Source organism: Sinocyclocheilus anshuiensis, unplaced genomic scaffold (genome assembly GCF_001515605.1).
Source record: "Sinocyclocheilus anshuiensis isolate Anshui unplaced genomic scaffold, SAMN03320099.WGS_v1.1 scaffold1006, whole genome shotgun sequence".
Lineage (NCBI taxonomy): Eukaryota > Metazoa > Chordata > Actinopteri > Cypriniformes > Cyprinidae > Sinocyclocheilus > Sinocyclocheilus anshuiensis.
In genome coordinates, this window is record NW_015540918.1 from 153393 (window position 1) to 168120 (window position 14728).

The 14728-nt window shown below is 36.2% G+C and overlaps 1 protein-coding gene across 1 annotated transcript in view; it reads right to left on the minus strand.

The window, feature by feature from the left end:
• Positions 1–14728, minus strand: part of LOC107689320 (mirror-image polydactyly gene 1 protein) — a 47021-nt gene that overhangs the window by 12888 nt on the left and 19405 nt on the right. Inside the window, exon 8 of the mRNA XM_016487271.1 lies at positions 3948–4048. Within this exon, the coding sequence (XP_016342757.1) occupies positions 3948–4048 (101 nt within the window). The remainder of the gene's footprint in view (positions 1–3947; positions 4049–14728) is intronic.

Genomic DNA, 14728 nt, shown 5'->3' on the forward strand with positions numbered 1-14728 from the left:
TGTACAGATAATTGTACAGATAATACAATAAGATTTAATGCTAATATGAATGCTAATTCATAGATGTTTATGGTTTATGAATTTCTTCGAACTTCATAAAATAACAAAACATAATATAATATTAATGATGATTTTTTGATGAACATGTCAGGGCAGGTTGTTTTATGCTTACAGGTCAGTTTAGGACCATTCAGACTAGTGGGTCAGATTTAAAAGGTCATGTGAAAAACCTGAAAAAAAAATAAATAATAATAATCAGATTTGAGTTGAAAATCGAAACCGGGCTCTTTGGCTTGTGTGTAGTGCAAGAGTATTGGAAAAAGAGAGCTTGTGTATGTGTACGTTGTATCTGCTAATGACTATCGAGCTGCAAGTGTTGACAGGTCGAGCTGTTAGCATGTGTGATAATGAGTGATCACTGGGGAGTTGGACCGTATGGGGACCTGTGGTGTTAATACACGTCTATCCAGCGCTGCCTCCCTCCTGGCTGACGCTCAAACAAAGCACCTTAAACTCACAGTCTAACCTCTCCTTCACCGGCCGGCCAATGATAACCCATTAAAACAACCCACCCCAAGTGAACAAAATTGCCTAAGTGTTTCTCTTTATCAGCGGGAGCGTGTGTACGCTGCACTATCCGGAGCCAGTTCTATCAGAGCCTGAGGTCCATGCCGCAGACATTTTTTTCTACCACCCTATTCTCTCTCTCATCTGTTCGCTGCCCTTTCATGTGACACAGACTGTCTGTTATCCTAAAAGACACAATGGAGGTGGTCGGGCAATCCTGAGAGCAAACACACGCAGCCATACTCTGGCCTTTGTTGGGCCTGGAGGATTCTCCTTTTAAAGGTTCAGCGCTGCAGCCACATTGGCAGGGGCTGGGGACCAGCGCTAGACACCCTGACGCTCACAATGCAGATTGTCTGAGGAAATGCAATGTGTTCCTTCTTCTCCTCCTGCTGGGGCAGACAGAAAAGACTGCAAGAGAGAGAACTCTCCTCTCAGATTAAGTGAGTTTTTTGGAGGTTAAAAAGTTCTTCAGAACAAAAAACTGTTCTTCAGATAAGCGTGTTATTTTCTGGATAATTTTTTAAGGAACTAAAGAATAGGTCTTAATGGACCTTAAAAGAAGTTTGGTAGCACTTTAAAATATGGTTCCATTTTTAAAGATTTTTTCAAGATTTGTTCACAAAAATTAATACTTTTATTCAGCAAGGATGCATTAAATTGATCAAAAGTGACAGTAAAGACATTTATATTGTTATAGCGCTGCAGCCACATTGGCAGGGGCTGGGGACCAGCGCTAGACACCCTGACGCTCACAATGCAGATTGTCTGAGGAAATGCAATGTGTTCCTTCTTCTCCTCCTGCTGGGGCAGACAGAAAAGACTGCAAGAGAGAGAACTCTCCTCTCAGATTAAGTGAGTTTTTTGGAGGTTAAAAAGTTCTTCAGAACAAAAAACTGTTCTTCAGATAAGCGTGTTATTTTCTGGATAATTTTTTAAGGAACTAAAGAATAGGTCTTAATGGACCTTAAAAGAAGTTTGGTAGCACTTTAAAATATGGTTCCATTTTTAAAGATTTTTTCAAGATTTGTTCACAAAAATTAATACTTTTATTCAGCAAGGATGCATTAAATTGATCAAAAGTAGCAGTAAAAACCCTTATTATGTTAAACAAATTATATAAATAAATTATAAATATAAATAAAATAAATTGAATTATAATAAATAAATTCTATTTCAAATAATTATTTCTTATATTTTAAACAAATTCTGTTCTTTCTATTCATTAAAGAATCCTTATAAAAATGTATCAAGGTTTCCACAGAAATATTAAGCAGCACAATTGTTTTCAACATTGATAATAATCAGAAATGTTTCTCGAGCAGCAAATCAGCATATTAGATTTTTGAAGGATCATGCGACACTGAAGGCTGGAGTAATGATGCTGAAAATTCAGCTTTGCCATCACAAAAAAAAAAATAAATAAAAAAAATAAATATATATATATATAAAATATATTTCACAATATTACCTTTTTTAAAAAAATAAAATAAATGCAAGGCTGCATTTAAACAAGCTGCAAGGTGAGAATAAACATTAAAAAATCTTAACAACTTCAAACTTTTGAACAGTAGTGTACTATTGTTAATTGTTAATCCATGTCTGTCCATAAAACATTGACTAATGTTAATTTATCCAACTTAAAATGTTAAAAATGTATAAATTAACATTAATGCAGATGAATAAATGCTGTAAAAAAAAAAAGGTTAAAAAATACCTACTGAACAAATTGAACCTTATTGCAAAGTGTTAGCAAAAGTTCTCCTATGGCGTGATTGGGTGGAAAAACCCTTTTGGAGTGAAACACAAACATGCAATCATGCACAACGAGATGCGGAAGAGATCTAATAAGATGTGATGAATGCAAATGGAAAGTCCTTGATACACATGGATGTACGTCTCTGTGAAACCGGATGCAGCTCACTTAACCAGCACGGCCAGTTTATGAGCCAAATATATTTACTCCATATCGTCTATCAAAGCCGTCCTCACTGACAGATAAACCCCAAGTAAAGCAAACAAGCCCTCTGGCTGGAAGACAAGAACCGGGGAGGGTGGGTCTGCGGTAGTCCATCGCGACCACTGGGAACGCTTTGGTTTGGTTATTTAAGACCCTGACTATCATTTTGAATAAAACCTTAAATATGCACAGAGTTCAACTCGCAGGCCAAAACAATCAGATGTTAGGTGGTGCTGAAACGTTTGCAGTCAGTGCCTCTGGAGGCTTTTTTGCGTGGACAGACCTCTGACAGCGTCTGCAGGAGACGTGGCTCGAGATCACAACTTCACGAACGCTCCAATCCTTTTGAGATCATGAGTTTGCGGTAATCTAACGACTCACTGCACTTAAGTCGAGTGATTTATTTTTTTCTGTGCAAAGCAAACAAAACACATAAAAGCCAGTTTCAGTGTTCATAATCTGTTATAAAGCTGGACGATGACGAGTCTTTGAGCTTTCTGAGCTTTCTGCTTCAATCAGAAGCACAGTAATGAAATTAGGTGAAATGAGTGACGTGTAATGAGGGTCTTTTTTTAATTATAAAAGTTTTTTGAACCACCTCATTAACAACTATTTTACTGCTACTGCTACAAACACATTACCAAAAGGGGCTAAACAAGAAAAAAAAAGTAGGTTCATACTGTTTAATAATGTACCTATACTCTTAAAAATAAAGGTTTAGAAAAGAATAGGTTTGTAAAAGAACCATTTTGGGTTCCCCAAAGAACCATTTAGTGAACAGTTCTTAAAATAACCATTTTTCTTAGTGTGAAGACCATTTTAATCATCTAAAAAAAAACTTTTCCACTATAAAGAACCTTTTGTACAATTGAAAGGTTCATTGGTTGTTAAATGCTCTTCATGGAACCATAGATGCTAATAAAGAACCTTTATTTTTAAGAGTGTAGGTGAACAACGGTACTATTCTTAACCTCAGATCACCTAAAATGTATTGCACAAAAAAATGGTAAGTGGTCTCTAAAATGGCAAACTCCAATGTGATTGGCTGGCAATTTCTGAGAATTGGATGAGAAACAAAGTTACGTTTATGAGCTCCCAGGCTGCAGCAATGATTCTTGTGACATGCATAAACCTCCAGATTCCAGAGATGATGGACTGGACCCTCTAAAACAAAGCCCACCTGGTTCCCCACCTCTGGAATGCCATGCAAAGGCTTTCTCCTAATTCCTGCACAAACACCAACACATTATCCATCACCTGAATTATTACAATCCTCCAGAACACCTTGCCCTGCACCTTTGTTTATTTGCAAGTTCATTAAGGCATGTCACAGCAGGTTCATGCTCTGCTACAACTCAACCAAACTGTAACATGCATCAAGTGAGTGGTTTACTGTGCAGTGTAAGGTGAGGTGGTTCACCTGTGATACCTGCGTAAGGTTTGCAGCTCCTCTTCCAGAGTGTGACTGTGCAGCAGGGCTTTATCTCGTTCTCTCTGAGCGTCCTGAAGCTCCTCCTCAGGCTGTAGAGATTGGAGAAAGGCATGTCAGATCATATCGAGCTCTGTTACAACAAACTGTTCATGTATGGACAGAACTAAACTTTAGGAAGCACAAAGAGTTGTAGTGCATGAGGAGAATAGCACAGCTGATATGGGTTTTACCAATAGTGAAACCCCCCCACAAAAATACTGATTTAAATAAAAAAGGAAAATAAATAATGCATAAGTAAAAATAGTTTAAATGAATAGATAATATTTATTATTTACTTTGTCTCCTAACTAAACCTACAAAGAATTCCATGAGGAGAATTAGCGCACGGTCAATATGAGTTGACCAATAGCAAAAGGAAAAAGAAAAGAAATAATGCAAATAAATAATACATAAATAAAAACTGCTGAAATTGGTACATAATATTTTAAAATTAATATCTACTTTATTGTTTCCTAACTAAAAAAAAGAAGAAAAAAAGCTGAAATTAATACATAATATTTATGCATTAACCACATTTTTAACTGCTAGAAGAATGTGGACATAACACACCGGGGAACTAGTAAAATTAATTAGACAAGCAGACATGATTTCTCACCAATGCAAAAAATATATATATAAAAAATATCTGATTAATCAGATAATATATTGATTTATAAAAATACTTAAAAATAGAAACACTAAAAATATGACGCAAATCAATTGTAACAGCAAGAATCAAACCAAATAAATATAAAATTTTGCATGCACTGTGCTTTTGTCAGTAGGTGAATGTGAATCTGAAAAGTTAGCTATGCAAGCTTAATTTTACACAATGCCTCTGAAACACAATTTATAACTACAGTCTTCTTCTACAGAAATGTTTCTCATACGGTCACGTAGCGCATACTGGTCTAATGAAGAGCAATCAAACATTAAATAACATCATTTCATATTTATGGGCTCATTTCATTGTTTTCTCTACTTCAGATCAGGCAGAACTTAACTTTTCTTCATCGCCAATGTCAGACAGATAACCATCTGAACTCCAACTGAACTTCATTCATTGGTTCGTGCGCACACAAGGAGAAACTCAGTGTGAGGGGGATCCAATTTATTCTATTGTCTCCAACTCAGCACCTACTTGGCAGTGGTGTGTCGTGAGACTGAGGGATCCCTAGGCCGGTGGGTGCGGGGAAGGCCGGGCAAACACTGTCCCCTACCTCTCAGTGCCTAAACCTGTGGCACAATAAAGCCCCTGCTAATGACCAGCCGTTGAAACAGATGTATTGATGGGCTCATCCTATCAACAGCTGGGCGAGGAGACAGACACAATGGAGACTGTCCATAAACAAACACGACAACCTGTGCTACTGTAAAAAAAGCCTGCAATTTTCCCCCCGCGAGAGACAGCGAGAGGACAAAGACAGGGAGAGTTGAGAAGACAAACAGAGAAGAGGGGGGTTAAAAGAGAAAGACAGAGGATCAACATGTCCGTTTTCTGTTAAAGAAATAGTTTCCCCAAAAATGAAAATTCAGTCATTTACTGACCTCCAAGTTATTCCACACCTGTGTGTCCAGAGGAGCACTAAAGGAGACATTTTCAAGCTTCAAACAAGACAAATAAGCACTTAAAGTTCTTGTGTGCTATATTCAAAATCTTCAAAAGTCATACAATATCTTTGAGTAGAAGTGCAAATGAGATTTGAGAGTGGAAAGGAAAGATTTTAGGCAAATACTGAGGTAAACTGGTCTGTTATTCATACAAAGTTATCCTATTACTTAAGAAAGCATGAGACATGTGAACTAGGCTCTAAGAAAAGTCTATAAAAATATGGCCCAAAGTACTATTAATATGAAGGAATATTCCGTAATGATTTTTCCCCCCAGGTGTTTTACCCCATATTTTGAATGACGCATTGCATTGTGTAGTGTTTTAGAATTAGAACGATTATTAAAACTTGATAGTCATAGTTATCAATATAATTATCATCTATGGTGTGAACTGGCCTTTAAATGTACTTTTTTTTTAGTGCTTTTTATCCCATTAGTGGAACTTAACAGTAAAAAGCACAATATATGTTTGTCATATTGAAAACAGCAGCTCAGACATTCATCAAAGTGTGTCCTTTTGTGTTCCACACAATAAAGAAAGTCATACAGGTTTGGAATGACATGATGGTGAGCAAATAATGACAATTTCTTTGTCGAACTATTCCTTCAAATGAATGCAAGACTTGGAGTTATCATAAGCGCTGGAGATGAATGACTCTATGGTAACTTTTGCTATTCTCTAGGGTTTGTTGAATTGAGGTGTGTCATTGATAGGCTTGGAATTTCAACAGTTTTCTTCAGAAACACATGAATGCTGTCCGTGCCTTATCTTCGGGGTGTATCATAAACTGCGATAAAGCTTGAAAGTTTTCATCCTACTGGATGCATTGTCTGCAAAACACATTCAGTTTGGCACCTGTTTGATACTGAGCAGTATCTTATCAAGATGCACTGAATGAGAGTTTATTTTTCACTAAAATCAAGTGGAGCACAATAGCCAAAATCTGCAATACGTCACAATAATGTCACTTGCAGGCATGCAACATGCCCAGCTAACAAATAAAAGTATTTAAAGAATGCAAATTGCTAACAATCCCATTAAGTTATGAAAACAGTATTTCTGAATGTTTTGTGAACATTTAAAATGGCCATTTTTTTAAGTGTATTTTTCTTGGTTATGTGAACGTTAGAAAAAACATAAAGGGAATGTTCCACTGCATAATTGTGCAGACATTATGTGAATGTCACTTCTGAAACTAGCAAGTAGCAACATTTAAAAAACTTTAAACAAATTAAATAGCTGTCAATTAAAATGTTTCAGAAAAAAAAATTCCAAGAACGGTGCACAAATAGTTTTTAACAAATTGTGTTCTAAGAATGTTTTTCTAATGTTCCTATCAAGTTACAAAAATGTTATTTTAAATGTTTAAAAAATGTTAGACAAAATAAAATAACAAACAATTAAAATGTTTCCGTAAAACATTACATGAATAATACATGTTTTTTTTAAACATGTTCAAAGAATGTTTTCTAACATTCTGAATAAGTCATGAAAACGTTATTTCTGAATGTTCTCTGAACATTTAAAATGACCAGTCTTTTAAATGCTTAAAATTTTAGTTTAGTTCAGTTAGAGAAAACATTAAGGCATCTATTTTATAATTTTGCAAACATTATGGTAATATTACTTCTGAATGTTTTCTGAACCATCTGAAAGTAGTAGGTAGCAACATTTAAAAAAACGTCAGACACACTAACAAATAAAATGTTTAAGAAAAAACATTCCATGAACAATGCTTAAATAAAGTTTTTGTGCTAATGTTTTGACAGTGTTATTAAAAATCAGATAACTTTAAATCAATGTTCTATTAACGTTTCTGGAAGAATAATTGTTTATAACTTTAAGAGAACCGTTATACACCTCTGATGCAGCCAGTGATTAAAAATCTTCAACTGCAGGCTAAAGACACAAATGCAAATGCAATATTTGCATGCTATAGATAAGTCTGTGTGCTTTCGTACCACAGTGCATGACTGCAACGGAAGCAGGCCTATGACTCGAACGCCCGGTGCATTTAAATCCCCGAAACACTTTTACCCATAAGCACATGCAGCTTCTGCTGGTGCGGCCCCAATCATTCTAATTACTGGAGTGCAGGTCTCGCAAGTCAAAGAGAACATCAAAAAGCCTCAAACCTCTAAAGTCAATATGTACTTTTCCCCAACAGGGAGGGGAGCTCGACTTCAAAGCACAATTCTTTTAATCTTATGTATTTTATCAGCATTCATTACAATATTATCCAAATTAGGTTCCCAGAGTAACGTGCTAACCTGTAGAGATTAAGCCCTGCAAAGGAGGGTCGCAGCCTTGACCTTTACGAGCGAGCGTTTGGTGGGGCAGAGGTGGGCTGGTCATGGCCTTTCTGACCCAGTGGGGAGAGGAGGATGTGATGGAGGTTATCAGCGGTGTCACAGTCCGCTCCGTCGCTATGACTGGAGCTCATTTAAAGCTGCACGGCCCGTATCTTGTCAGAGGTCACCGAATGCTGCCACTTATAAGTGGTTGTGCAAAATGTTAGATGGTACATATCATGGAAAAAATGATTTTTCTTACTCTTTTGAAATAAATAAACAGTTGCAAAGCACATCATTCAGACCTTTTATGAAAACTAAGCAGCAAAAACGTTAAATCATCATGGTTATGACATCACAGCAATAAATACATTAACATATGACCACCCACATTTACATAACACCTACTCAGTATTCAGCACATTGGCCTGCCCTGACAAACAACAGATTAGTTATGCCAAATTAGTTAACCATAAAATGGATAATTTCATATTTAGGAGTCTTAGAGGTACACTGAAAAACAAACTGGCTTTGAAACTGTTTTTACTAATTACAAAGAAATGGCAAGTAGCACATTGACTTAAACAAGAAAATTTCAGTGTTTCCTTGTAAGCATACTTCTAAAATACTTTTTTCCCCCCTTTTTACAGTGTAAAAAATGAAGAAGTGGACTTAAAGGGTTAGTTCACCCAAAAATGAAAATTAGGCTGTGTTTTACTCACCCCCGGCCCTGAGGCATCCTAGGTGTATATGACTGTCTTCTTTCAGACGAATCCAGTCAGAGTTATATTAAAAATTGTCTTTGATCTTTCAAGCTGTTTAATGCCACTCAGCAGATGCTCCATTGCTTCAGTCCAAAAGAACTTAAATAAAAATCGCCCATCCATAAAATAAAGTGTCTCACACGGCTCCGGGGGGTGAACAAAGGCCTTCTGTAGCGAATCGATGCGTTTTGGTAAGAAAAATATCCATATTCAAAACGTAATAATCACTTGAATCTAGCTTGCGTTCACTGTTGTAAACAGAAGCAGTTCCGTGGGAATGACATATGAGGTCGGCTTGCGCATGCGCCGCTCAGAAGTGACGCACGCAGAAACGCAGGGCAGAGATCAAAACAAAGGTCAAGAATTAGAAGTACAAAACGAGGATTTGTAAAGAAGAATGTCAGAGGATTTCGATATAAGCCAAGAGGAGACTGGTTTTCCTTTGCTAAAGTAAGTTTGCTTCCTTTGATCCTGTAAACAAACGTTGGTTTTCACGATATTCAACGCTGACCTCATAAGTCATGCTCCCGGAACTGCTTCTGTGTACAACTGTTGGCGCAAGCTACATTAAAGTGATTATTACTTTTTGAATATGGATATTTTTCTTACAAAAGCGCATCGATTCGCTACAGAAGGCCTTTGTTCACCCCCCGGAGCCGTGTGAGACACTTTTTTTTTTTTGATGGGGAATTTTTATTTAAGTTTTTTTGGACTGAAGCAATACAGCCCCCACTGAGTGGCATTAAACAGCTTGAAAGATCAAAGACAATTTTTAATATAACTCCGACTGGATTCGTCTGAAAGAAGAAAGTCATATACACCTAGGATGCCTCGGGGGTGAGTAAAACGCAGCCTAATTTTCATTTTTGGGTGAACTAACCCCTTAATTGTATGAATGTTCACTTGCAATGCACTCAAAGATTAATTTTTTTTTTTAAACTGCACTTTAGATAATATATTAATGAAAACGATTCACTTGAGTGTACTTAAAAATTACCAAATTGCTGCTTCATCATTAAAAATGTGAAATTACAAATATATTTAAATGCATGACATACTGTACAAGTTCTAATAGAAATGACAGCAAAAATAAAAGTATATTTCAGTTTACCATAAATACTTGTCAGCACATTCAGCAGTACACTTTAACAATATTTTAAAGACAATAGAATTATGAAATTACATATAAAGATTTACTTAATTCCTACTTAAGTGGGTCAAAAAAAGTTAAGCTAATTCCTTTTAATATAATTTACACTATTACGCATACTCATTTTATTGCAATTAACATACAATTAAGTGTCCAAAAACATTACATTGAGTTTGCACTTAAGTATTCTTTTAACGTATATTATTTCTGTAATAAGTACTCTTTTTAAATGTATGCTACATTTTTTTTTTGCTGTCAGATTACATTCACATCTCTAACCTGCACTTTTCCAATATCCAATAAATGCCTAAAAGTATCTGCTAAACTATTAAGCAAACTAATACTTATTCCAAATGTTGCAAAAGCTTAAATGCTTTTCACATGTAACACAAATGTGAACTGGACTCAACAGCCACTTTATCATAAGGACTAATCCTGTGAAACACACGCACCCTTCTCTATTTCCGAGCCTGTGTCACTTGATGATGTCTGATCAAACATATTCAGTTCGACAGGACAGAGACAAAAGTCTCGCATCCTTGTCTGACAACAAAGAGCCCAAATACATGAGAGCCCTCCTCCGCAGAACACACTCATAAATCTCTCTCATAACAGCTGATGCCCCTGGCTTTAAAACACCAGGAAGACTCACACCTTCTCCTAAACAACTGAGACATCTGCAAAGAATTGCACGCTCTAAAAAAGGTGTTTTTATGCAATCTTTATGAGGACCCACTATCATTTATTTTAGGGGGAATGAAACCAGGATATGATGCAGGTCAGATTCAAATGCCTGAGCACCAGGGCTCAATGTGTCTACAGCATGTGTGCTGTTAGGCTCCAGCTCAGAAATAAAACAGAGAATCAGCTAAAAGAACAGTTCACCCAGAAATGTAAATTCTGTCATAATTTATTCACCCCCATGTCATTCCAAAACTTTATGAATTTCTTTCTTCTGTGGAACACAAAAAATATTCAGCAAAATAATTCCTTTTATTATGTTTACTCCATCATTTATCCAATTGTTTATCAAAAATAAAATAAAAATCAGACATGCAAGGAAAAAAATAAAACATAATAATAAAATAAATAAATAAATTGACAAGCTTGAGGTTTGGGTCTACTTTAAAAGAAAAAAATGGCTTTGTGGTTTCTAGGAAAATACAGCTTGAATGCAAATATAATTATTTTTAGTCACAAATATCAACTATTTGAACATGTAACCAACCATTTCTTTAAAATAAACAATTTCTTAAGAGGAAAACAATGGAATTACTTGACATGCTTTTAAACTTGCTTTTTAAAAGACTACAGGCAACAGGACTGAGAAAAATGCACTAATTTTCCACTTAGAAACCTTGTAAAAAATGCAATAAAGTCACCTGAGATTGACCAAAACACATTTTGAATAGTTAAATATATGTGTTATTAGATTCAGTGATTAATTTTAAGCAAATGGCACCATTTCGTTCTTTTCTATAGGACAAAATTATATGTGACACTGGACCACAAAACCAGTCACAAGGGTCAAAAAGGGGAAAAAAAGCTGAATAAATATGCTTTTCATTGATGTATGGTTTGTTAGGATAGAACAATATTTGGCCGAGATACAACTATTTGAAAATCTGTAATCTGAGGGTGCAAAAAAAATCAAAATATTGAGAAAATCGCCTTTAAAGTTGTCCAAATGAAGTTCTTAGCCATGCATATTACTAATCAAAAATTAAGTTTGAATATATTTACAGTAGGAAATTTACAAAATATCTTCATGGAACATGATCTTTACTTAATATCCTAATGATTTTTGGCCTAAAAGAAAAATCAATCATTTTGACCCATACAATGTATTTTTGGCTATTGCTACAAATATACCCCAGCGACTTAAGACTGCTTTTGTGGTCCAGGGTCACATATAGTGAACAGAGACCATCAAAGTCAAAAAAAGCACCATAAAATTATCATAAAAGTAGTCCAGTTTTGTAGTAGTAGTCCAACTAGTTTGCTATATTTCAAGTTAGTTCATTCAATTCCAAACATTCAAACGTGACAAGATGTTGGTATTAATTCACTGGTATTAAATGTGGCAGGTTTGAATGCACACAAGTGCAAATGAGATTTGAGAGCTTTGGCTTCTACTTTTGTGTTCCACAGAATAATTTCAGTATTTTCAATTTAAACAGAAGTGGCATTTTGGGGGAAACTGACAGCAAAGAGGCAACAAACAAAACCCCATCAAGATAATATTATCCACATTTAATGATCCATGAGGGTCAGAGCAGATGAAATCAGAGTTAAAGGTGAGGTCTAGGCCTAGAGAGTGATGGGGGCAGGAGCAGGCGTGTGAGATCACTTCACTGCGTTTAATGCAGAGGGAAAAGCTGCAGAGCAAACACAGGTGGTTCAGAGCGAGGGCAAAGCTCTCGTCCACATCCCCCACTCAGCATTTAGAGGGACTTGTGCGCTTCAAACTAAAACCTGCCGACAAACCAGCATATACATGAATCTGTAATATGTTAATGTAAACTAATTCTAATCTCTACAGACTGTAACAATTAACCATTTTTTGGCCATTTTTGTCCCTTAACGAATCTTGTTTTTTGTCAAGACATTCCCAAAAAGGTTTCTCTTTTATTCTCATGAAATTACCTAAAATTGGTCCCAACAAAGCTGCTTTCTTGCTAACACACACACACACACACACACACTTTAAATTATAGTCAGGAATTCCTGTAAACATATTGTTTTAAATTTAAGATCTCAGATGAAATTGGCAGATTATTTAGCATTTTCTGTGTATAACTTGGAGGGGAAAATCCGAGCAATCCTGTAGAAAAGATTTAAACATTGGAAAATGTGTTAAATAATGCTGAAGCTGTATTCAAATTAGCTAAATAGCTAAAAATGAACATGCAAGGGGTAAGGATGCACACAGATTAAATGTGTGCCTTATAATTATTGCACCTTAAAACACAAGCACACCCTTCTATACGCATTCTAGACATTTTAGATTTTAATTAGACATTATTTAGCCCATTTTTTGTTATTGTAGGTCATTTTATACTGTGGGCAACTGGTGGCCACAAAGATAGCAATAACTGACCCACAGTAAACCTGTAAGATAAATTTAGTGTGACAGCTCTGAGATGGTTGTTGAACAGGTTCTTTTACATGCGCCGAGGTGAAAATGAGACGGACCGAAGAGATAAGACAAGGAATAGCCCTGGGTGCTATCAACTGACAAAAGTCACGAGCCAAAAAACTATTTGCAGGTGCTTTGCTGTTCTGGTGAAAAATGATGATGGAATGACAACAAACACTAAATAAACCCCTAATTTCCATCTTAATTGAAAAGAGAAAAGAAAAAAAACAACTGGCCTATCTTTGATCATTATTTCCATATAAAAAAAGAGCACTGCTTAACGTTCTCTATCCCTAAAGAGTGTGGCGATTAAATACCTTGAAATTAATCATCCAAACGAAATCCCTGAAAGTTAGTGTGAGCTAAAAACTAAATATAAAGATCTGAGGAGAAGTCTTTGCTCATCATCTTAAACTCAACTCTTTTTTTCACCCTGCAGATTTTCTCCGGCTTTCTTTAAAGTAAAATGTCAATCGATAAGTGGAAGTCCTGTTCATTTTTAAATTGTTTTGTGGATATGTTCCTGGCACTGTTGACTAATTTTACGACAGCTGTTCCCATTTCGTTTTAAATTAAAAACCCCATTCTGTAATCCCAGGAGTCAATCTATAATTAAGGGGATTTATAGAAAAACCGAGTGCTACATTAATAACAAAATTTAATATATTTCTTAAGCCATCAGCCGAACGGTCTTAAATGTGAAATATAATTTTTTTTTTTAAATCTTCAGAAAGCTTTGCCTGGAGACAGACTGGACCTTTTTATCAGATTATAAATAATTATTATTATATCTACCGGTAATGGTTGCCATGTGGCACAGTTGCATCCCAGCATTTTCAGACCACAATCCAAATCATCACGACTAAATACAAACAAACCGGCATCTATTTGTTAATCATAAAATCTGTGATATCATGAAACTGGAATATTGTTATGATCAGTTTTGCCCCTCACCATTGGTTCGCTTCATAAACTGTGAATCTGACAGCAAATGTTTATCATATGGCTACACCATCAAAACAAGTGATTACAGGCCTAGAAATACGCATGAATAAATAAGCATCTGAAATACTTTTCCTTAAACCACTTTTTAAAAATTAGGGCTAAATAAATAAATAAGATGACAACAAGGAGAATTAACATTGATGCGATTTAAATTTGTCCTTTCTCTTTGAAGTGTTACAAGCTCTTGGTGCATAAAGAAGTTCTGTAAAGTTGCAAAGACTAAAGTCTCAAATCCAAAGAGATATTCTTTATAAAAGTTAAGAGTCAACCACACCTACCTAAAACGGCTCGTTCTAACACGCCCCCACATGTCTACGTCACGATGTGGGAAGATTTGCATAACACCGCCCAAATGTTCATGCAAAGAAAGAAGGCGTAACTTTTATTCTCGCTGTAGTATTGTTGCTGCCGCCGCCGCCATGTCGTGAAGACGCTGTGTTTCGTTGTGAAAGCGAAACTACTTTGTTTGGCCTTCCAAAAGAGGACGATATCCGCTTCGTCATGCCTGGAGCTGATCCGTGCTGGTCGCTGAAGAAATACATCAACTTCGTGCTGTGGATCGCCGGATCGGCTTTCACCGTGGACGAAGCGGAGTCCAGCCCGGGGTTGTCACATGTGGTTGCCGCAAGCCCGCCGGCCGCCGGCCACCACTCACTCTAGCCCTCCTTGTGTTTCGTTGTGAAAGCGAAGCTACTTTGTTTGGCCTTCCAAAAGAGGACACGACTAGAAATCAGTGGTTAAGTTGTATTTACAACACTGTTCCAGAACA